Genomic DNA, 25,460 nt, shown 5'->3' on the forward strand with positions numbered 1-25,460 from the left:
GCAACTTGAGATCATTACTCCTTGTTCTGTCATCTGGTACCACTGAGAACAGTCTAGATCCATCCTCTTTGGAACCCCCTTTCAGGTAGTTGAAAGCAGCTATCAAATCCCCCCTCATTTTTCTCTTCTGCAGACTAAACAATCCCAGTTCCCTCAGCCTCTCCTTATAAGTCATGTGCTCCAGCCCCCTAATCATTTTTGTTGCCCGCCACAGGACTCTTTCCAATTTTTCCACATCCTTCTTGTAGTGTGGGGCCCAAAACTGGACACAGTACTCCAGATGAGGCCTCACCAATGTCGAATAGAGGGGAATGATCACGTCCCTTGATCTGCTGGCAATGCCCCTACTTATACAGCCCAAAATGCCGTTAGCCATCTTGGCAGCAAGGGCACACTGTCAACTCATATCCAGCTTCTCGTCCACTGTAACCCCTTCGTCCTTTTCTGCAGAACTGCTGCCTAGCCATTCGGTCCCTAGACTGTAGCAGTGCATAGGATTCTTCCATCCTAAGTGCAGGACTCTGCACTTGTTCTTGTTGAACCTCATCAGATTTTTTTGGGCCCAATCCTCTAATTTGTCTAGGTCCCTCTGTATCCGATCCCTACCCTCCAGCGTATCTACCACTCCTCCCAGTTTAGTGTCATCCTTAAACTTGCTGAAGGTGCAGTCCACGACATCCTCCAGATCATTAATGAAGATATTGAACAAAACCAGCCCCAGGACTGGCCCTTGGGGCACTCCGCTTGATACCGACTGCCAATTAGACATGGAGCCATTGATCACTATCTGTTGAGCCCGACAATCTAGCCAGCTTTCTATCCACCTTATAGTCCATTCATCCAGCCCATACTTCTTTAACTTGCCGGCAAGAATACTGTGGGAGACCGTATCAAAAGCTTTGCTAAAGTCAAGGAATAACACATCCACTGCTTTCCCCTCATCCACAGAGCCAGGTATCCCGTCATAGAAGGCAATTAGGTTAGTCAGGCATGACGTGCCCTTGGTGAATCCATGCTGACTGTTCCTCATCACTTTCCTCTCCTCTAAGTGCTTCAGAATTGATTCCTTGAGGACCAGCTCCATGATTTTTCCAGGGACTCAAGTGAGGCTGACTGGCCTGTAGTTCTCCAGATCCTCCTCCTTCCCTTTTTTAAAGATGGGCACCACATTAGCCTTTTTCCAATCATCCGGGACCTCCCCCGATCGCCATGAGTTTTCAAAGATAGTGGCCAACGGCTCTGCAATCACATCCGCCAACTCCTTTAGCACCTTCGGATGCAGCGCATCCGGCCCCATGGACTTGTGCTCATCCAGCTTTTCTAAATAGTCCTGAATTACTTCTTTCTCCACAGTGGGCTGGTCACCTCCTCCCCATGCTATGCTTTGAAATAATTAATTTCAAAGTAAGCAGTGGTATTTTCCTTATACTGCTAGAGGGTAGAATGTTAGGGACTATTGGATGAGGCACAAAGAATCATGACAGGATACTGGCACTTGGACAGGGACACATGAGCATTCTGGTTCAATCACTGCTCCCATTTAAATGAATCTGGGGAAGGAATGCTGGATTTTTTCAATTTAGACAGTTAACTAATCCCTTCCCAATTTTATCAGCTCATCTCCAATGGGTTGCTGCCAACAGCTTGAAAGTCTTAGGAAACCACTAGGGTATGATAGGGTGATGCGGTGTCTGCCCCACACAGGAGTGGAAGGGGTTAGTGGAGGCTTCATGGTCCTACCATGCCCTGCCTCAGAGTGGAGCAGTGGAGGTGAGTCCTCCAAGCAGCCTAGAGCAGCTGCTTGGGGTGCAGCCAATCAGAGAAGAGCTTCAGGGAGCAACCAATCTGGGTCCAACAAGGCCATATAAGAGGAGCTACAAGGTAGAATAGGTTAATCGTTGCTGGGAGCTCAAGGAGTGAGGACTGTGTCCCTAGCAGTCTGAGGGAACTGTAGCACCCTGGACAGAGCTGGCAGGGACTGGAGGAGCAAGAGGGAGCTCCTGGCTGGCTGCTGGGACTGAGGAGCCCTGAGGTGAGAGCGAAGGAGATATTGGGGCTGTGGGGAAGTGGCCCAGGGAAACGTAGCAGCATTGGGAGAAGTTAAAGAGTCACAGCAGGAGGTTGCTATCTACAGGGTCCCTGGGTCAGGACCAGGAGCAGTGGGAGGGCCTGGGTTTCCCCCATCAGCCACTGGGGAAGTGGCCTAAATATTGATACACCCCAGAAGGGGGAAACACTGATGGTGACCCAGTCGAAGGGCCAAGTCATGAAGGGGACGCTCCAGTTCCTGGAGTGATGCAGATCTGCAGGCAGAGACAATGACAGGAGAGGTACCTCCAGAAGAGGGCACACTAACTGGCAGAGCTAATCCCCAGGATGGCCAGCAGAAGGCGCCACTGTGGTGAGTGGAACCCGTGATAATAGGAATGCCATAAAAAACAAAAACAAAGAAAGAACAGCAGCCAACAGTATGATCTTAAGCAAACTGACTCAGAGCCTTGGCAGATTTTAGTTTGGACATTGGAAGGCCTGCATTAGATTTACATAACTACAGTCCTGAGCCTTTAAAATTCCTCCTGCCCGCTGTACAAAAATTCAGTGTTAAGCAATGGAATTCCCCCTGTCGGGCAGGAAATTTCCTACTGGAGTGCAGGAATGCCACCTGACTAGAATTCTAAGATGATAATGATAAGCTGGAAAAAAGCTACTTTGATTTGTGCCCTGACAGGGTTGCCACTCCTGATTTTGCAAGATCGTCCAACTTTCAGCAGGCTAATCCCACAAATAGGCTTTGTTTGATCACAATGTGATTGTGTCGAGTCAAAACGTGGTGTTTTTTGGTGGCCGTGACCCTTCACAGAGCGATGACATAGTTGCTTATTCGCCAGGGTGATAAATAAGGTGTTGACAAACAGACACAGCAAGTTTATCCTGCAGGGCAAACTGCAAAAGGGTGGCAATCCTACTGCAAGACCTATAGAATGGGTTCTGAACCTCAGGGTGATGGGAGTATTAGGCAGGTGTCAGGGGATCCTGACCACCCTGCCCTTCCTCTATTGCTAAATGGGAGGGAGGTGCTATGTAGACAGAAGAGGAGCACCAGAGGAAAAAGGAGTCCTGGCATGGACTGCTGGTCTACAGCACATACTCAGATAGGAGTAAGCATGTGCCTGAGCTCATGAAGGCCATGTTGATTTGCTTGGCATTGAAGAAATCATTACGGGAAGTATGCTGTCCTCTGATCAACTCTTCCCAGGACTGGGAGGTATCACTAGACAAAAAAGGAAGAAATCTATGATTTCACAGGTACCAGCTACGAAAATACTGGAATGATCATACCATGAAGGCACATCAGCCACTTACCATATGCATATTTCATCTGGCAGAAATCAGTGACACTTCCGAGCACTTTCTCTTTGCACACACACTTTTCTAGTACAGGAACCGGAGACCACAAGGGGTTGGAGAAGGGCCAGAACATGAAAGAGAAAAGAAAATCAAATGATGTTCATTCATATATACTCATACACATCTATGTCTAAAAGTTGCTCCAATTATCTGAATAAACATAGATGGTTAAAGAAGATTTCAGAGTGAGCTCAGTTATTTGCAAAGCTGGTTCTTGTTAAACAATGCAAAAATGGTTCTGAAATCTGGTCTGCATTGTGAAGTAAAAAGCGGTCTGCACTGGGTCCATTACACAGTTAATAAACTGATGCTAACAAAAGATAAATCAGAATCAGATCCAGGTGTGAATAATATAATATAAATAAGGCTCTTGTTAGATGTCATAAGATAAGCAATATTAAGCTTTATCAGTACTTAGATGGAAGTCCTCTAAGGAAAATCCCTGGTGCTTCAGGACATGTTGGGGATTCAACAGGAGGCACATTTTCCTCTGAGTCAGTATAGAAACAGCGATGAACTAACTGGTGCTGTCATACGCTATGTAAAACTGAGGTCTTTTAGGCATTAAAGGTTCCACTATATTCTGTTGGACTAATTTCTCTCTTACTTTAGCTGAATACAATATACTTCTTTACTGCCTGACCTGAATTGTTCCATAGTGTGACCATGTGCTGTTCTTAAAAGCACCTACATTCCATTCCAGAGGTGACTGCACTTCAGTAATGGGTCAAATGATCTGCATTTGTAGTTCTACAAAGCGATTGAAAGCTTTCAAAGGGTGCTATGTAAATCAATGAATGATACAAATGGGAAGCGCATTTTTCATAGAGATTTTATTTAAATTATGACTTTTTCATTTCTTGACCGCAAAGCCAAAGTTGGATAGTTCAACCTGCACTGGAAAATACAGTGCAAAACCAACAATACCCAGCACAGTTCAGATCTCTCCTTGAACTCCTCCTGGAGTGTCTTGCCAAATAATCAGAACGGTGTGCCGAGAAGTCTCAGACCTATTCCTGGGATGCTCACATTTGCCTCCACATTTGAATAACTTATGATGACACCCTCATACTTTTACATCTGCAAATATGCAGGAGCAGTTTGGGTAGGATACCAGGGGAAATGGTGCAGGGAATAGTTCTACAAAGATGCAAAGGATCAGACTGGACAGCTATATGTGGGTCAGCTATATTGTGGCTGAAAGTTTCTGAAGTGTGCAGTAAGGCTGCACAGCAGTGGGACTCTGGAAAGCACAGGCTGATGCAACAGCCTCATTCTTCCCTTCCTTCACCCTCTCCTGAGCTGCTGTCCTGTGTATTGTCTTGTGTTAGGTTCTCCGTCCCAGAGAGTTTGCAGTCTAACTTAGCGATCTTTTTACTCTCTTTGCTCAAGTGGAGGGAAGACTTATATTTCATAGGCAGTCCTTTGTTTATGTTGTGATTTTTAAGGTCTGAGATAGACACCCAGAACACTAGATGGACACCTACATTTTAGAAATGTGAAGAAACAAATCATAAATAAAATAAACATACGTATTTGGTCAAAAGCCGTGCATATTTCTGGCATTCTATAAGAATTATTTATTTATTTAATAAACACCGAGTGATGGGTTTTAGAATGCTAAACCATACCTGGATGTCTCAAAGCAGAAAATCCCTGCTCATGATCATTCCATTTCCACTCATCGCTTTCATTGGCTGGCGTTTGTAGGAGGTCAGGGATTCGCCCACCCATGGGGATGTTGAAAAATGGCTCATTGTCATAACTAGGGAGGAGATAGACAGAGAAGAAAAATCTCATGTTAGGATTTCTGATGTTTAGCAGGGAGGAAGCTACTACCACATGCCAGCAGCATTCAGTGCCAGAAAGGAACATGGCCTCAAAGGTCATGATGAGCAAACTTAATCACACATCTAGTCTTGAATGCAAATAAGAGCAAAACCCTAGCTCAGTGCTCTGTAGATAGACCGCAGTATCTGGGCTTATACTTCAACTTCACTGATTCACACTTCCCTTTTTTTTTTTACATTTTTTTTTTTTTACAATTACTGGGCCAAACCTGCCCGTTGTTGAGCACCCAATGATGTTGTTAGGAATTGAAGGCACTCAGAGGATTGGGCCCATTGAAATAAATGGGAGCTGTAGGTACCGAGCACTTCACAGGATTTGGAACACCATATTTGTGCTGGTGAAAGGTACCAGACTGATGGTCCCTGGGACTGAGGTCCTGCAGTTATCTTTAGAAAATGACCTGCACTGGTAGCATCTGTGCAGGCTTCCTCACACCACCAGTGATCTATGGATGGAAGAGTAGTTCAGACTCTGTGGGCCACTCAGGCTTGGCCTTTGCTCAGACTGTCACCAATTAGTCACGTGTGTGTGTGTGTGTGTGTTTTATGTAATAAGAACATTTGCACACTAGGAATTGGAGTGAGACTCTCCAACTTGTTTCACCTAGGCCACGGAGCACAGCAACTCTTCAGATGCTTCCATTTACTTTTTCTAAAGCAAACAGTAGTTTCACAGACACCAGCAGGGTCATGGAGTTACCTATAATAACTAGAAAAGACCTTTGCTTCAGAACTGTTTTTAAAGAGTATTATGGGCGTACTTACATGCAGGCAGTCAAATGGCATCTGAATGACCCAGTGCTGCAATCCATTCAAATTCAGGTGGATGCAGACAACTGTCTTGTTCAGGGCTGGCTCCAGGCACCAGCATTCCAAGCAGGTGCTTGGGGTGGCAATCTGCAAGGGGCGGCAGTCCGTGTGTTTTTGCTGCCGCAAGCAGCGTGCCCAATTGCCACCGTGGACGGCGGGGGGCAGTCTGTGTGCCATTAGGGCGGCACGCGCGTTTCCACGGTGGCGGCAATTCGGCGGCAGCTTCTATGTTCAGCTGCCCGCGGCAGCAATTCGGCGGCTTCTGTCTTCCAGCTGAAGACAGAAGCTACCGCCGAGGAAACGCGCGTGCCGCCCTAACGGCACAGGGACTGCCCCCGCCATCCGCGGCGGCAATTCGGAGCGCTGCTTGGGGCGGCAAAAACAGTAGAGCCGGCCCTGGTCTTGATTCCCCTAATACCTCCCCCACTTCCTTGAATTTATGCCATCTGTGCAGGATTCCAAGTGTTAATCTGAGTTTCATATGAAAGGCCAAAAAGTGACTCAAAGGATTATCTCCCCATAAAAGGCCTTGTTTACCCATTGAAACAGTTTCCAGTGTGCGGGTCGCAGTCTCTGGCACAGTCACAAGGACGACAGCCATTTTCTCCAAGGCCCCAGTATCCCATAAGGCATCTGTCACAGTTCGGGCCTGTCACGCCTGGCTTGCAGTAACAGAACCCCGTCTTTGGGTGGCACCGCCAGCTTCTGCTGAAGGTTGCATTGGCCGATCCCATAGGCTGACAGGAGCAAGCTAACAAGACATAAGAAGTGATTGAGATGATATGCCAAAGGTCAGCAGTTTAGGTGTTGTTTCTGCAAGGCTGATAACCTCCATGGGTCCCACTCATTCCCAACAGCCAGTCATTTTACATCAGCACTGAGAAGCATTGTATTCTCAGGCAGCCGGGGTTCAAAATGGAAATGTAATTTTTAAGTATTGGTGGGGTGTTGTCTGATTGAGCATTGCAATGGATTCAAAATAAAACCTGAACTGCTAAATGCTCACCTGAGACCGATGCATGTGCTAGCACCATTTCCTGTGGGCCAAATCCTTGCCCCTACACCGATCTCAAATAAAGAGCGTTATGCAGCTGTGCAGTAGCTGGTGTTACTAGTGTGGATTCACTCTGCAAGGAGGAGGGAGGGGCTGGCACATGAATTTGTAAAACACCCGACTGGGCTACCATGGATGGGGCCCCAAGGTGCATACGTCGCCAGAGTGGGCTTCCCATTATGCCCATCTGTGAACTTGCCTTTTGGATGGTACGTGGCCGTAGGCTGTGGGTGGGAAGGATTTGCCCATTGTGTGTCTATATCATAAAATTAGATAAATCAGTCACAGTCTTCCTGTGTAGGCACAAAGACCTCTCAGGTGCCTGCTGTGCTGCACACTTGCACCATAAGGGTCAGAAGCCAGGCTGTTTAGTGCTAAGGGCACTTTACTGTAGTGTGAGGGATATGTTTACAACCCTGGGCAGTATAATAGTGCCCAAACATTTAGAGAGTGAGAGGGAGCATTTGCAAAGAGAGAGGGGATTTGCTAGTGTGATACACGAGGGGATGCTCAAAGCAATGAGATGAAAACAAGAAGGAAATAATTTAGGCTGAAGATCAGGATAAACAGGCTCCCCAGGGTAGTGTTGGAATTCCTACTGCCAGGTATATTTAAAACTAAACTGGACAAAACGCTAGTAAAAGTACAACATGAAAAGCAAGACCAGACAACCGGATAAGCCTTTTCCAGCTCTAGATTTGAGGAGTCCGTGATTCTGTTTTAGTGTGAGTTGTAGGACCTAAGGTTCTCTTCCCAGTGTGAACTTGTAGTTTGCATGCACACATCAGTGGATATATTACAAGAGGGAGGGGGAGAGAGAGATCTCCAAACCCACTGGGTATATTTCAGCTATGACCATTATCTGCTGAGTGCAGCGAGAGAGGGGACAGAAGGGCCAGGTGCAGCTCCCTGGTTCTGGTGCCATTTCAACACCAGCCCAGCCATACGTCAGAGTAGTCTGGAGGCTGCTGTAAAGTAGAGCAGCTGCTCTATGGCCTCCAGGGGCTGCTACGCCAGCTAAGACAATTTGGAGCTCAGTGATGTTCTGGCCAAACCGCTAACAAAGTCTCTAGGCCAGAGGCATGGGGAGTGGCTGAGGCCAGTGCTGACTGTGCAGGCTCTGCATTCGCTGGGACACCTCTCTACCAGGGGAATTCTCAACTGGGGCGATCCTGCAGACTGCCAGCCCCTTTGTGCTGTCAGGGCAGCTCTACCAGGCTGGATCACAAGAGAGGATCTGGCCCGCTGACGTCAGATGCTTGAATAGGTTTGGACAAATGAGCTGAATCTTCGCCCCAAACTCAGGTCCAGCTCATATTTTAGCTCCTTCTCATTTCTGAACATTGTGGCACCTCTTGATTTCTGCTGGCACCAAAGTCTGAAGTGCCAAGATGTCACAATTTCATCCACCTGCAAGAAGGAAGAAACAAAAATCTTGGGGATAAGGCCTGTCCTAACAGGGATTTCCAGTCAGATGTTGGACACCCAAGATGTTTGGCTCAGGGGCCAGCTTTCAAAGTTTGGCCATTACTACTGCTGATCAAACAACTTTTCTTCCTGAGCTCACAGATAAGAGACCAAATGAACACACTGATTCCACATATCCCAGTCCAAGAAGGGAGCTCTATGAAGAAGGATAATGGCAGTGATGATGGATTTACTTTCACGTGCATCATCATGTTTGTTCTTTAGAAAGGAAAATCTCTTTCGGGAATACTAATACGTGAAAAAGCAGTGCCCAGCAGTTTGTGTAATGGACATTTTCCTTGTGATCTTCCATTAGATATTATATTTTCACCCTGTCCTAGCTGTGTACTTCATGCCAACATTTTTAATAATATTGTTATACTGTATTGCAGAAGGATCCTATTCAGTTGTTTTCAAGGGAACATTAGCACAATAGCCTAAAGACAGAAAATAAGCATACTATAATGAGCAATGTTATTCCACACAATGAGCTTGTTGGCTGGTGGCACAATAGCATCAGGATCTGCTGCGGCTGCCACATGGGAGTCTTGAGCCTGGGAGCAATCTGAGGGTTGTTGTTCACCAGGATTTGAAAATCAGGTGTAACATCACAGTGCATATTTGCACCAACGTTTCAAAAGTCTCGGCCGATTTTTGGTGCTCAGCTTGAGAAACTGTGGCTCAGATTTTCAGAAGTGCCGAACGCCACTCCAAAAATGGAGGTATCTAATATTAGTTGACATTTTTGAAAATGTTGTCCTTGGTCTTTGGACCTGGGAAATGGGTGATTTCCTCAGTAGAGATAGGTCTGAGACAAAAAGATCCAAACTTTGCCCCAGTCCGGGTTTGTCTGAATCCTTGTTCTTGATTTCCCCTACTATATCATTAGGATCCAGCCTTCCCAAAGTTCACTGGTGTTTGGATCGGGAGTTTTAGTCTGGATTTATCTCTATTCTTTACAGATTGTTCGGTCTCATCTCTTGTCTTTCCAGGTTTCCGTATCTGGAGACAGGTCCTCAGCTGGTGTAAATCAGTGTAGCTCCAATGAAGCTATGCTAGCTTACTCTCGCTGAGGACAGGATGTCAGATATGTGACGAATATGAATTTCACCATCCCAGCCAAAGGGAAAGTGCTCCAGTGAGTAGTGATTTATAGCAGAGGCCAAGGAGGGAGGTAGAGAAAAAAGTGCATGTATTTAGTTCAGGGACATAAGTAAGGAAAGTTGATGGTCCAAAAATGAAAAGCAGGCATTGCCTCCAGTTAGAAGCTTTGGCAGCTCTTGAGGGGTCATAAAGCAAAACTGAACAAATAAATGCATGACACTTTCAGATGAGTTACACAAGTAGCTCACGAACACTTCCCTCAGTTTGCGTTTATTTAGCGTATCAAGTCAGGTGTGTACATTGTCTGACTTCCAGAGTATTATGACCAAACTCCTAATTCTGTAGCTAAGGTAACTCCCAAAATATGCATCTGAGTGTCACATGCTGAAGGGCAGCTGTTGATGACCAGGTTTTCTCTGTCAAATAACAATAGATTTGATGATAAACCTCACAATTAAAGAGTCATAAGTAAGTTCTCACAAGCTGAGTTTTTTGTATTTCCCAGTGTTTGTAAATAAAATGTCTTTCTCTGCTGATTTTTGCTCTTTTCCTTTTTGGTAAACCCTAGTTTTCTCTCCATCTACCTCTTTCTAATGAAACACAAACCAATGTGACAATGGATGCATTATCTTCTTTTCGTCAAGGGATGTTAGGGACAGTGGATAAACCATTCTGGTACAGAGCTAGATAGTTTATTTGTAGGGCCCTACCAAATTCACAGCCATGAAAAACACATCACAGACCGTGTAATCTGGTCTTTTCTGTGCTTTTACTCTATGCTATACAGATTTCACAAGGGAAACCGTTTCTCAAATTGGGGATCCTGACCCAAAAGGGAGTTGCAGGGGGGTTTCCAGGTTATTTTAGGTGGGTCACAGTATTACCACCCTTATTTCTGCGCTGCCTTCACAGCTGGGTGGCTGGAGAGCGGCAGCTATTGGCCGGGTGCCCAGCTTTGAAGGCAGCGCCATGCAGAAGTAAAGGGTGGCAATACCATACCATGCCACCCTTACTTCTGCGCTGCTGTTGGCAGTGGCTCTGCCTCCAGAGCTGGGCTCCTGGCCAGCAGCCACCACTTTCCAGGTGCCCAGCTCTGAAGGCAGCGCCACCGCTAGAAGCCGCGCAGAAGTAAGGGTAGCAGTACTACAACCTTCCTCCCCCTACAATAACCTTGTGACCCCCCCCACAAGGGTCAAAATCTCCCTACAATTACAACATTGTGAAATTTGAGATTTAATAGCTGAAATCATGAACTTTCTGATTTTTAAAATCCTATGAAACTGACCCAAATGGACTGTGAACTTGGTAGGGCCCTATTTATTTGGGTTCTCCCCTTCACAGCAGCAAAATATTTACACTACAAAATATTACATGGTTGTGTCTTAGAGGTGGCTGTTGTTGGTCACTGAAGTATCACAAATGTCCACTTGGATTTTTATTGGCAGCTGCTGTTATAAGATTTTTGCCAGGGTGCTGCTGACAACCAAGGAATGAAAACAGTCATAAAGCAGATAAATCTTTGTCTGCTCTCAGCACAGCTGTCTCCAGCTGTATCTTAATTAGATACAGATGTAAACTATAATATTAGTTGCAACAATGTGGTTCCAACCAACATGAATATAGCAGGCATGTAGTACTCCAATTAACCCACATGTAAGAGACTCTCATGGTATGTCGACAGTGCTATTAAACCCCCACGGTTGGCCCATGCCAGTGGACTTGGGGTTGCGGGGCTTGGGCTATAAGGGGATGCTTAATTGCAGCGTTAGATGCTTGGGCTAGAACCTGGGCTCTAGGACTCTGCAAGGTGGGAGGGTCCCAGGCCTTGAGCTGTAGCCTGAGCCGGAACATCTACACCACAGATAAACAGCCCCTTAGCCTGAGCCCTGTGGGCCCGAGTCAGCTGGCACGGGCCAGCTGCGGGTTTCTGGTTGCAGCTTAGACATACCAACAGAGATAATTAACCTTTCGTTTCTGTCCAAACTACGGTGCAAAACACAGTTAACCGCAGAGTCAATCTTTTCCAAATTTAAAAACAAACCAAAAGTTTTGGAATCTGGAATATAATCCCCACCAAATTCGAACAATTTTTAAAGCACGTCAAATTTGGGGCCCAAACCACTCAACAATGTCCCGTAAATCAAGGAAATTGGATACACTACAGTCTGTGTGGGTGCGGTCACCGTCTGTGTGGCCGATTGAAATAGTGACTCTGACAAAGATGCGATTCATCCCAAATATTACAAGTGGGAGGTTCACAGATCTGTCTAGAGGGGAAAGAAGGGAAGGGAAGGAGCAGCTTTGTTGATGGGGTGTGTGTGCACATTTTCATTTTCAAGCTGATTGCTAGAGTAAAAATCCCATTTCCCTGAAGACTTTGGCCTGATGGTCCTACATACTTGCTTTTTTTTTAATTTTTGGATAAACAAAGGCTGAGTACAAAAGATGGTGTCAGTTCAGAAGTATCCTTTAAGCCTCCAAATAAGCCACAGGAAAGAGCCAAGGATACAGCAGCTTTTCTGACCACTGGTTGGGAAACGATTAGGCTTCACAAGGCTTCTGACTCAAAGCTCCCATACAAGCCTATATCCAAACCGTTTAATCCTGTGTTGTCACCCGCAGTAACAAGCAGGTGTGTGCTGTGCTCTGTGGCTCTTTTCATGTCCTTTTCTTTTTTTTTTTAATCTAAGCGGTGTCAAAACAAGGCTCTGTGCATGACCTGGCTCCCATTCATCCCCAGCTGCTAGGAACGGCAGAAGCGAAGCGGTCAGAGACGGGCGATCTCTCCAGATGAAAAGAAATGGCAGAATCATATTTACGTGTTAAATCTCAGCTGGGATTTTTTTTTTTAAAGCAATTGTCTTTTCAGTCTCGTAAATGGAGAAGTCAGGGAAGGGGGCTCTTGGATAGCACCAGTGCAGCCAGTTGTTAAACAACCCCGTTTTCCCCCTAGCAGTGATTAAGAGAGAATGCTGCTGATTATTATGACTAATGCCTAAAGATTCCTTCTGGGCCTTAGCAGAGCTCTGCTAACTTTTTGGGAGCTGGAGGGGGCTGTCATAGCTTAACCTAGACTTTGCTCTGAATGGAAGAGCACTCTCTTAAAGCATGATTACTCAAAGGGCTTAACACAGCATTTCATCCAGCTTTTTCATCATCTTTTAGTTCCCAGCTCAGTGTCTACTGTAAATACGTGGTGAGTTTTAATTCCCTGTATTTCTTCCCCCTTCCTCACCAATGTGAAGCCAAGAACCACGTTGCTCACACCAAAAGCATCTGTGCAGTCTGCCACGACCAATTTATTATGGCTCTCTTTGTCATTTCCCAAGAACATTTAGTTATTTAATGTTAAGTATCTGAGGGGTAGCCGTGTTAGTCTGGATCTATAAAAGGCAACAAAGAGTCCTGTGGCACCTTATAGACTAACAGACGTATTAGAGCATAAGCTTTCGTGGGTGAATACCCACTTCGTCAGACACATGTCAACATTATTTAATGTTGTGACTCTGGTACTATCTGCAAGGTTTTCTCAGCCAAAATGAGTGGATGTGTAGGAGGTGGCATGCCCAATCCTTCACAAAGCTATTCACCCAGACCTGGTAGTTCTTCAGGTCGTGATCGGCACGCTGAGGTGTGACTAGGGTGACCAGATAGCAAGTGTGAAAAATCAGGATGGGGTGGGGGGTAATAGGTGCCTATGTAAGAAAAAGCTCCAAAAATTGCGACTGTCCCTATAAAATCAGGACATCTGGTCACCCTAGGTGTGACAGAAATGCACCTCCATGGGTTAAAGTTCACTATGGGATAAATCTTTAACCCTGTGCCAAGCTTCAGTAAATGCACTTGCGTCAGGGGGAATCTTTCTCCCGCACCAAACCTACTTTTGCTCCACCCGGCACAATGCTTCTCCTCCCCACAACTGCTGCATCGGTGGGGTATGGGGGCTCTATCTACATTAGTGCTTTTACAGGTGCTGTCACTGGTAGAGCTAAACAGTGATATCAGAACAGTAGGAGGTTTCCTGAAAATTACCTGTGTAGATGCAGCATTTTATACGTGCACCCACTGACCCACACCCCTCTCTGGGAAATTTCTGGGGCTCAGCTCTCAGCTTCAAAAAGCTGCCCATTTAGATAACCAACTGAATGTCTTTGCAGGAATTCTCCCCTTCATCTTTAAATAAGAAAGAAAAGGGCATAGACTAATGCCCAGTGAAAATATGTCTCTCTGAACAGGCTCTGAAGACCGAATGTTTCTCCCTGCTCCACACAAATACAACCACAGTTCACAAATCAGCCATGAAAGCTAGGGGGGTTCTCTAGAGAGGAAAGTGCCTACCTGTTCCTTAGGTCAGGATCCAGCAAACAGTTAAGCACTGTGTGTGACTAAGTGCGTGAGTGGTCTCATTGACTTCAGTCCCAAGTGCCTAAAGTCATGCATATGTGTATAAGTGCTATACAGAATTGGAGTCTTAATGCAGAAGTTATACATGATGGGAACAGTTGCAGGGAGCCTTCTATTGGCATTAACCATCTTGCTGGGGAAAATGCTATTACTTATAATGCTGCCACCACAGAAGTAGTTCTGTTTGAACAGGGTATATTTCCGCTTGTTTGACTGCATCCTTCTGAAATGTTTTCCTGTTCGTTTTGCAGAGTATTGGCAAGATGTGCCGAGAAGGCAGTAGCCAGACCAGACAAAAGACGTGTAGGTAGGCTCAGGGTCCAATTTCACCCGGGCAGCCTGTTCTAGGGTTTCCTCACAGATAGGCTGTATTTTTAAATAATGTTTTCTCTTCTCTGCTACTCTTTAATGTTCCTAGACTTCAATGATTATCTTATTACACACACTGCTGGTTACTACACTGGCATCCTGCTGTCAAATACAAGAGCCTGTACATTGATTCCTTCGGGTGCCATAGGACTTGAAATCTAATCTACTGGAACAAGAATTTATTCTCATTACAAATCTTTGCATACGGCAAGTCCTCTCAGAGCAGAAACAAACCAGCAGAAATATCCCTGGAAAGCTGGGCACCATCAAACACAATTGGGAACACTGCCAAGGAAGCCCTGCCTCCTCCCCTGATCAAGGAGCTTTGTCGCAAGGTTCAAAAAATCAAAAAGAAAGAATTGGGAGGAGACAGAGCTGGCTCTAAAATCCAATGAAAGGTGAATACAAAGGATCAGAAACATAGGGCATGTTGTGCACTGAAAGTTCAAGCGCTATCGCAAGCCAGCTGGTCCCAGCAAGAAGCGCACGTGTAACCCGAGTGTCTAGAGGAACCTTGATCAGGCCGGTCAAAGGGTCAGGAGAACTTCAGAAGCAATGGCTGACAATGGGAATGAACACAGGTGACAAAGGAGTCAGTTCTTCTGTGTTGATGACTGCGTGGACGGGAGTGGGGGAGGAATCATGATTGCATAGGGGAGAGAACAAGCTTCATCCAGAGGCAGAGAAAGGGAGGGGGGAGAGAGGAGGAGACGAACGAAATGATGGATTGTTACAAACAGAAACCTTCCTGGGGAATACTAGGTGGGATCAAAGGTGTGAGATGTGGGAGGGAGCTCAGCGGCTCAAACTCCCTACCCATCCCCCTGCAGCCAATATCATTCATATTTGTCTGCGGAGAGAATGCAAAATCATTGGAGCCTCACAGCAGTTAGAACATACACACACGGACGCTGTCGGCCCCTTTTGGGTGAGATACAGATAAACCCAACTAAATAAAATGTCTGCCTCACTAGGATAGGAGCATTTTAAATGCAAATGCAACCAGAATAAAACTTTCCCTAAAAATAAAATTGCTTCAGAGAATTTTTTTTTTTTAAATCAGACCATTCCACAATCCCACATAGAAATCAGACTTTGCTGGTAGGGTCAGGAGGAAAATGTCCTTGATCAGGAAACCAGAGCTTGGAAACAAGGGTCGGAGGAAAGGATAATGTATTTATGACGTATTTCCACAAGATACCTGTAGATCCTTTTAATGGGCTGGATGGCTCAGCTCACTCTGTAATGTGTAGCCCTAAACAGCTCTCACCATTCATTTGTACTGTATTATATTGGACTTACGTTTGCAGACCTCTGGGGAAGACATAGGTTTTCCCCTATCTCTGTAAAATCCTGGTTTGCACCTTTGACATCGATGTCCCTCCGTGTTGTGTTTGCAGTTGTCACATACTCCACCGCTGTGTTTCCCAGATGCCAGCCAAACACTCAGGTTGAAGTGGCAGCTATCAGCATGGTTGTGACAGCGGCACTCTATTAGGGAGCAGGGAAATGCATTTCTCACTCACGTTTATAAAGCACGGAGCCTACAGTATCACTCGTGTGACAGTTTCATTGCAATGAACTTAGGACCAAATTAATTTATGCCAAACATTTTTCTTTTGCCTGCCTTCCTGGGTTTGTATGGGGAGACTTTGGCAAACCAGTAAAGTGGGTTGAAAGAACCCCGGGTAACAGGTTTACATTAAAAACAGAAATGTCAAAGCAGAATGAGACTCCTAGTAAATCCTAAGAAAGACTGACAGTCAGGTGAAAAAGCCAGTTGTCACGAACTATATACCTTATCTAAGTATCTAAATTAAATTACAGGTGGGCCTGGACCAAAACTCCAGATCTGAACACTGCCTAACTTTGGGAAAGCTAAGATCCAAATCTAGATCTAAACTATGTGGCTTGGACCATCTCTACTTTTAGTGTTGTCCTGTTTATTTCCACCTATAGAACTGAGCCCTTTGGGCCATAACAGATTTATCACTACTACGGCTAGTTGAAAATTTCCTGTCAAAACTGGCTTGGGACAGAAAATTGTGTTTTCAACTACATTTTTTTAAAAGTGTCTGTTTTTGTCAAAAAACCAAATGCCTGAAAACAGAAATATTTTGGCCCAAACCCCAGAATTTAGATTCATATATGCTGCCGCAGTGCCTTATGAAACTTGTAGTTCAGTTCACTCATATCCCCATTCTCTATGGCTGGGTTCCTCAGCTGGACTTCATCTTCCATGATGCACCATAGCCATACGACTCCCAGGATACATCACTTCTCAACAAGAGGGAAAACCATGAGGCACCATGGAGAGGCAGTCCAACCAGGGAGCCATCCTGTAGAAAAGAAGGGAACATGAGACAACTGAACTACAACTCACACGAGGCACCGTGACAGCATTTTGGAATAAAAATATTTCAATATTTGGTTGAAACATTTTGTTTTTTGGCCAAAATATTTTAGTTTTTGGCTGAAAGATTTCAGATTTTGATTTTTTGCCATATTGTCAAAATTTTCCGCAGAACCTCCCCTGTGTTCTAACCAGCTCTAGGCACTCATAATTTTGCTTTTGCAATGCAAATATAATAACAAAAAGATAAAGACTTTTCAGGATTGTTTCAATGTCCTGCAGTTCTAGCTTGAAGCATGCAATCTGATCCTACTAAAATTAGTATATGTTATAACAAACCTGTAGCCATCATTAGTAAACTTGAAAGTCCACTTTATTTTCCTAGATTGATCAACTACAACTCTGTCTGTTCTGCTCCAATTAGAATCTCCCACTTGGAAACCCTGTTGACTTTTTTCCCATCCAGTTTAGACAGTAAACTGTTTGGAGCAGCAATTCTATACTTCGTGTTTTGTAAAGCACCGTGCACACCTTTAGTGTTGGATGAGAAAAAAAATAGAGATGGACAGATCTGATCCAGATCTTGGACTTCACTCCAAGGTTCTGGGGTGTTTGGATCCAGGGTTTTGGATGAGTCCACCATATAGAAATCAAACCTCCCTAAGTCTCCAAGTGCTCAGAACTGGGGTGTTGTTTCAGGACACTATATAAACAGGCGTCGCCTGTGAAATTTAGATCCAGATCCAAGTTTGGATTCTGATTCTCATCACACAAATGCCCAAGTTTGTTTGGATTGGAGGGGGGTGGGCTGGAGGTTGGTTGAAATAAATTTCTAATTATTAATAAATACATAATATAATTATATCTCATAATAAATATAGACTTGGAATCAACTCAAATCAAAACATTCCTGAAACCTTGTTCCCATGCACATGCCAAGGACAGAGATCACTGAACCTTACTTTTCCCCCCATTAAACTTATCTCCTTAAGCTTTCTTAGCCTACTACAGCTCTGTAGAGACTCATGCTTGGGAATGGTGAAATGAATGAGGGAATGTTTCTCTTTGAAGAGCAGAATTCTGCCTTGTATGTTCTATATTGCAATAGATCAACTAGACCAGCTACATTAAAAAATACTTTGATTGAAAGGATTTCCTAGCAGTTACCTAGCAATTCATTCCCCATCTGCTGCAAGAGCACCATAAATCCAAACTGGGTGAATTGTCTATTATAGAGCCTTGCCTACTTGGACGGTGATTTATTGCCCTGACACCCTGAATCATTAAGCTCCCTCCTGCCCCCCACTTACTTCTGCATTCATTTGGTGCCCCAGTTTTTCCATCTCCTGGCTTCCAAGGCTGGTCATTGTATAATGGTTCACACCTTTCACAGTGGTTCCCTGCTGTGTTGTGTCTGCACACACACTTCCCATGGACCTGTCAGGGGAAGGAGAATATGTTCAAGCAGCTGAAAAAATTAACAGGACAGAGCACAGCACAGCCTCTGAGTGAGGAGGATTTCTCCTGCACAGTTCCTTCTCACAGCTCCCCAGCACTCTCACAAAGCCTACACCCGTCTAGAATTCCTACACATGCAGCTTTATTGCCTCATGAAGTCTCTAATAATGTGGGTTTGTTCTCTGCCCTCCTGTAATTTTGGGGTCAGATTCTGAATGGGTGATGAGGTGTGCCAGGCATTTGATGCCCCCTGCTGGAATAATAATACCTGGCTCTTATATAAAGCTTTTCACCATAGATCTCAAAGCGCTTTACAAAGGTGGTCAGTCAGTATCCTTATCTTCATTTTACCCATGCGGAAACTAAGGCACATAGCAGGTTGGTGATTTGTCCAAGACCACCAGCAGAACCAAGAAAAGAACCCAGGCCCCCTTGATCCTAGTGTAGTGCTCTAGCCTCTAGGTCATGCTGCTTGGGGTGTAGAAGGTAAGGTACAAAAGGGTGGGATGCTTCTTCCAGGAGGGCAGTCCTGAGTGAAGCAGGGACAGGGGAGGAAGGATCTCCCCTGTCTTAATCCAAAAGCATAGCTGGTCAGAGGCCTAACTGACTGCTTATTTTGATTGAACCAGTGAATAGAGTCATAGAATATCAGGATTGGAAGGGATCTCAGGAGGTCATCTAGTCCAACCCCTGCTCAAAACAGGACCAGTCCCCAGACAAATTTTTGCCCCAGATCCCTAAATGGCCCCCCTCAAAGATTGAACTCACAATGCTGGGTTTAGTAGGCCAATGCTCAAACCACTGAGCTATCCCTCCTCCCATTAAAGCCCTCCTGCCTTGGCACACCCTGCCCACTTTTTGGGTGAAAAGAGCAGTGAGTTTAGTCCTCCAAGAGCTCCTAGAGAGGCCACCCAGGATCAGCTGCTAGTGGAACCAACAATAATTGGTCCAGCAGCAGCTAGAAGGGCTGGAAGCAGGCAGAAGCCAATCAGAGCCCAGCGGGCAAGGTAAAAAGGGCTGGCTGCTTCCTCTAAAGGAAGGAAGGAAGGTTGTCTGTCTGTCTGAATCCAAATGCCCAGCTTGGTCAGGGGCCTAACTTTGACTGCATCTTTTAGTGGAGTCAGGAACATATTGTTTTGTTTTACAGGGTTGAATTTAAAGCCCTGAGTTGGATATCAGTTGAGTGCTGTAAAATTAAAGGGAGCTTGCTTTGCAAGTTGCTCTGTTAGTTCAAGCGAACCTGTGACAGATGGCAACAAAGCTCTCATTCTGGGTACCCAGTTGGCAAAGTCATGACTAGGCTAATGTGAATAGCAAAACTGTATATTCCACTTTGGGAGATGTGAGTGGAAGAGAAGAGCTTCCCTCAGAATAAGAGATGCTAGTATAAGTGTTCCAAGTAACCTCACAGTACAGTATCCGATTGTGGCAAATGCATAGAGGAAAGGCTTTGCCTTCCACTATTTAACAGGACAGTAGTACAGTGGAATACCAGATAAGCAGGCAAAGAAGACAAGAAGCCCCTTGGCTCCCATTACTGGTTGTTGTTTAATGCACAATGGCTGAGTGCATCCAAGAATTGTTAATACCTGAGCACACAGGACTCTACAAATCTAGTTTCTTGAGAACTCTTGTGACAGAAGAGGGCCTTTTTAAACAGGAGGTCCAAGTTCTCTGCTTGCATGGAAGGAAGGAAGATTATTACTTTTGAAAGAATGAATCTCCTTCAGGAAGTGCCTGCTATTTGGCCTAGGAGGCAGGAGATGGAAAAGGTAAGTTCACATTCTGCTTTTCCACCTGTCAGGCTAGTGGCTATCCGTCACTGAGATGTACATCATGGGAAATGGTCTTAACAGCAGGGCAGGCACACTGGTGACTAAGCCCTATAGCCACATGGTCACAACTCTGGCCCAGTGCACGTGACACACAAAGTGAAGACTGAGATTTCATTTTTGCCTGAAGTGTGAATCTAGTTTTATTCTTTAATCTCACTGCTAATGTGAGTTATGATTTTCCATAGCCTTTCCCGAAAGTCAGATTTTATATTTGAACTCCTCCATCCCCCAACCTCATCGGTGTAGGTAATTTGAGATTATGGAAGAATGTTAAAAATAACTGTTACCTTAGCATTCTCTTCTCTTCTCTCCCAACCCCAACTCCAGCTCCCTGCAGCAATTTGCTCCCTACTCCTCCAGTTTCTAATCCTCTCAGACCAGCTATTTCATGCAGCTAGCAGAGGGGACAGGCTGCAGCTGATGCCACTGCTCCTGTAAAGCCAGCTGGCAGATTGACCGCCTCACAGAGCGGTTGGCTGCCTCCTCACGGAAGACTGAACACAGACTTCAGGGTATGCATTTCTCTCTCAGAACTCAACACCAGTAATCCTCAGGGAGATGCGATATCGAGCACATTATGTGGTGTCTCTCCAGAACAGGATGCAAGATGGTCAACCATGTCAAACCCCTAAATCTGATTACAGAAGGGTCTATTATGATCATTTAGTTTGACCTCTGGCATGACAAAGGCCACAAAATTACATCCCGTGATTCCTGAACTGAGCCCAGTAACTTACAGTTGAATCCTAGCATATCTATTAGAAAGACACAGAGCTTGACTGAAAGCCCCCAAGTGACCACTAGAGACTCTTTCATACTTTACCTGCCCAATATCAAGTATCACCCTCACATATCATTGTCATGGGCAGTTGAGAAAAAGAGAGATTGAGAGAGAGAGATTTACCCAATAGGTCTTTTCCCTCTTTAATTTCTCTGATTCTTTAATTCCTGAACCCTAACCATACATATCTGATGTTAGCAGACATAAAATGATTAATAAAGAGCATGCAAACCACACTTGATGAGAGAATTCTAAGTGGCTGGAACCATTATGTAAAGCAGAATATGCATAGTATTTCCATTCAGTTCTACATCATACCTCACTCTTTTTTTGATTTTTCCCTCTCTCTGGTTGAGCTCTTTTATCTTTTTAGTAATTGTTGTTGTTTTTGCTGCTGCTGTTTCTTGGCTGCTGTCAGTGTATTTCATTATTTTGCTACTGAATGAAGGTTAAGTTTGGAAGCCATCCAGAACCGAGCAACTGTTGCTGATTCGGAGAAAATGTTTGTCTTCGGGCTGTGTATTCACTTTGTAGTGTCGCCAGAACAGTTTTGGACATAGCAGTTTGCAACCACGTCAGCAGCAAGTCACTTACAGGCTTTTAGGAAGGGGACCATTTATGGGTAGTTGTCGTTGGTCTCATGAGAAACAGTGAAGCACTCCTCTGCCCGTGTCTGCCTCAAACTAATCCCTGTTGTCCTTATGACCTCCCCAAATTGAGAGGTGCTTGCATGCTCTCTGGTTCCCCAAAGGGATTTTTGGCTATATCAGATGTCTGTGATTTCTGATATCAATATTTGATCCTTAGAGGGAAATTCATGAACCTGTTCAATCATTTTGTGTGGTCAAATGAAAAGACTATTTCAACTTTTTCAAGCATGCAAAGCCCTAGAGGACTGAATGGCAGAGGGGATTACTGATGGGTTGCAGTACTTTCCACATTTAGGTCACCAGTTCAAATCCTGACAAGGTTAGGAGTGACTGAGGGCTATTACCCATTCATGTTATGTGGTGTTGGTCTATGTGATCTGAGTAGGTGGGTCTAAGTTCATGTGTCTGTATTACCCCTCTCATCATGACTGTTACCCTTGTAGGCATTGTCTGAGGAGAATGAATGTCCATCTCATTCCAAGGAGCTTCTGTAAAACAGAATTGAGAGATCCTGGCAGGGGAAGGTGGGTTAGGCAGTGTGGCACCTGCACTGTGGATGAACAGAGGGCTTCAGTCTCCTGGATGGCTAATGAATCAGCTTTCCCCAAGTTCGCTAGATAACAACAATGAAGAAAGTCAGTAATGTGGCAGTAATGAGTTAGGTGAATCCACAGACTGGCCAGACCAAGTCACTTTCTGAACAGTGACAAAGCCATAATGTAGGGAATGCTGCTCATGATTTCACAAAGAGACAAAATTCATACATTACAACAAAGGGATGTCATAAAGTGAGCTGGGCCTTTGAGGGTTTCAAGTCCCCAATCTGGCCTTTGTCTGGTACTCAAACTCCTGTGACTGCAAGTCAGGCCTAGTGGGGGATATTTGAGAGCTGTCTGTCGCTCTGTTGCCCAATGCATCAAGCATCAACGTCTTGTCTGCACCTTCAATCTCATGCATGACTCCACCCAGCCAACATCTCAATCTGGTTTCATATTTTCTGTCTCAGTGCAGGCTTGACTTTTCTGTGTCTTTGGGCAGGGCTGCCCTCTTCTGTCTTGTATAGCGGTGAGCATATTGTCAGTGCCTACCAAATAGCATGCAAATAATAGCTGCTGTGTTAACATAAAGCCTGAGGAACATAGGACATTACAATTACAGTACTTCTGAGATGCAGTAGGTCACCTGGTTCCAATGATTACCCCATTGAATGGAGACTCGTTATTTCAAGTGAGGAAGAGGAAGGAGGCTCAGTATATTACTGGGTCAATACATTAATCTGAACTTTTACCACAGTTCAAATCTACTCATTTCAAATGGTGAAAATGAGTTTGGTGGTCACATCCTAGATTCTTTTGGTCCACATCACAAAAGCACCAAACACTTTGGCATGAGTGGCCAGTTCTGCTGGGGAGAGACCCAGAACTGGCTTTCAGGAGAGAGGAGAAATGGTTTCTGTAAATCAGACCTAAAGAACATTAACAGAGATCTTTGGATTCCCAGCATAGACATTACAGGTTAGAACCAGGGAGCCCTGCCATGGCTGTGTAATGGAGAAGCTTTAACACCATCTGTTCACACCAGTGGGCCAAATTCTCCTGTCACTTATACTAGTGTGTAAATCTGATGTAACTCCACCGACTGATGGAATTACTTGGGATTTACAGTGGTCAATCCAATGTTTGTGGCTATAAATTCCTTCCTTTATCTCATTTTACAGTACTCAGTTCATATTAACTACTGATAATGATAAACAGTAAAGTACATTCTGGGTGATATTATTTTTAGTTGGCGTATGAGGTTCATGTAGCAGAGTGCAGAGAGCTCAGCAGCTGGTATACTTACATCGTTACTGTGGATATTCACCTGTACAGAAAAACTGCCATGACCCTGGGATTTGCTAGAGTATCAGTGGCTTGAATCAAGTCTAATTCTGGACAGCTTGTAATGAATGGAAACCAATTAAACGCCCTCTGAGATTGGCTGTACTTGAATCTTTGAGAGAGATGTTGGCCTCAAATGGTCTTTGATAGTTTTAAACAGATCTGATTATTTATTCCCCCTCTTCCTAATCTTTAAAAAGAAAAACAACCTCCTGAAGGCAATATAAGGAACATTAAACCATTTTACCAGCCCTAAGTGTATTTCCAAGTGCTTCCAATCAAAGGTTTCTACTGGCAGATGAGTGTGGTTCTTCAGCAATTAAGTGATTAAAATAACAAAACAAAACAAAAAAAACCCCACCAAACTACCAGTAATTAACCAGTTAAGCAATAAAATGAGACTACTTTTGAATGGTTTACATTTCATTCTTAACCATTACATTTAATAAAAGGCTGTGATTAAAAGTTAATAGAGTCTCAGATAGGGAGTTAGTTTGTAACCCCATCTCACAAAATAGTTTAAAGTCAAAAGTGGAGTAGAAATGTTGCTTCCTACAAAAATTGTGTGTGTAACATAGAATGCTCTTTCAGGCCTTGATTCGGGAAAGCACTGAAACAGCCTTCCTGAATAGGTAAGTTTCTTGATTCAGAGCCTTAATCATTAGTAAAAGAGATTTTCAAGACATTAATAAGATTAATTCAGCACTACATGTGGCAGAGGGATGTGGGAAAGTATATTTTACTCGAATTTACAATCCTAGACTACATGCTCACTGTATGATAACATGGTCACCAAGAGCTTTATCATATTTGCTGCTATGCTGTACACCACAGCCACTCAAAACTTCACACTGACCGCATGGACAGAACTCAGATCCTCCTGCTTCAAAAGCACAATCTCTATTTCAGCTAATGGAGAATCTCCATGAGATGTTAGCAATACAGGATCAATGACCCTCAGGTTGAGTAGTTCTGATTCTAACCAGCAGAGGGCAGCTGACACATAAAGATGCAGTACATTACAGTATATTTTCAGGGTATAGTGAATAATAGTAGTACGGGCACAGCAAGTTAGCCTCCTTTGTAAGAAGGAATGGGGCTAACAGCCTAATTTCATTCAGAGCTCCACAGTAGAATGGGTGCGTTCCAAAAATTAGGGCGGTGTGAACCAATCTGGATAAAGAACTGACCTGAACCCTCACCCAAAATGCAAACCCAAACATTGGTGATTCTAAAAAGTTTGGTTAACTACTTTATTCATTAAATTTTCATTTTTAAGTGCCCCCACAATTGTAGCTGGACGTTAAAGCGTCAAAATACCACTGGGCTGGCTTTTCTCATGGTATTCTCGCCCATCTGGGATTAGGAAGTAGTAGAAATCCTCTCAGGGTGCCTGCTCTTTGAGACTTTGAGCTCAATTTTGGAGACCCAAGAAATTCAGAGACTTCAGAAATATTTTGCAGAAGAACTCAAACTACTGGGTCCTTATTTGAACTGAAATGAACCCCTGAAACCTGAGATCTGCTTACCATGACCCTTTTAGTGCTGCTGGATGTACTAGCAGGGAATAGTCCACAAGAAATGCATACCAGACAAATGCACTTTCCAGACTGGGATGGTGTCAGTCCCAAAGTTGGAGAGTATTTGAATCTGGGGTTTAGGCTTTGCCCATAATAAAGACAAGACTGTTTAGAACATTCTAGCCTGAATCTCAAACAACTCCAAAGTTTAGTGATGCTGAGTTTTGGTTTGGGACCAGTTTCTAGTGCCAGGCAACAGAGATTTAGCTTAACGTAGGAATGTTCCTCACCGTCTACATGAGCTAACAGCAACAACAAAAACTTGAGCCAAGTCCAGAAGCCCTTACTCAGATTTTACTCAGTCATTACTTAGGCAATATACCCATTGATTTTAGTGGAAGTTTTGCCTAAGAAAGAAATTCTGGATTTGGCCTTTTAGATGGGTTTGAACATTCATCTCAAGCCTTAGTTTAGATAATTTTGGGGAACTTGACTGTCACTCAGGGTATGTCTACAC

At 44.4% G+C, this 25,460-nt stretch overlaps 1 protein-coding gene across 2 annotated transcripts in view; it reads right to left on the reverse strand.

The window, feature by feature from the left end:
• Positions 1-25,460, reverse strand: part of LOC117880397 (netrin-4-like) — a 73,391-nt gene that overhangs the window by 13,288 nt on the left and 34,643 nt on the right. For both annotated transcript variants that reach the window (XM_034776546.1, XM_034776547.1), the window contains exons 4-8: positions 18,130-18,256; positions 15,769-15,957; positions 6,606-6,819; positions 5,040-5,173; positions 3,364-3,432 (exon numbers count right to left, since the gene is read on the reverse strand). In XM_034776546.1, the coding sequence (XP_034632437.1) occupies positions 3,364-3,432; positions 5,040-5,173; positions 6,606-6,819; positions 15,769-15,957; positions 18,130-18,256 (733 nt within the window). The remainder of the gene's footprint in view (positions 1-3,363; positions 3,433-5,039; positions 5,174-6,605; positions 6,820-15,768; positions 15,958-18,129; positions 18,257-25,460) is intronic.

This window comes from Trachemys scripta, chromosome 7, assembly GCF_013100865.1.
Source record: "Trachemys scripta elegans isolate TJP31775 chromosome 7, CAS_Tse_1.0, whole genome shotgun sequence".
Lineage (NCBI taxonomy): Eukaryota > Metazoa > Chordata > Testudines > Emydidae > Trachemys > Trachemys scripta.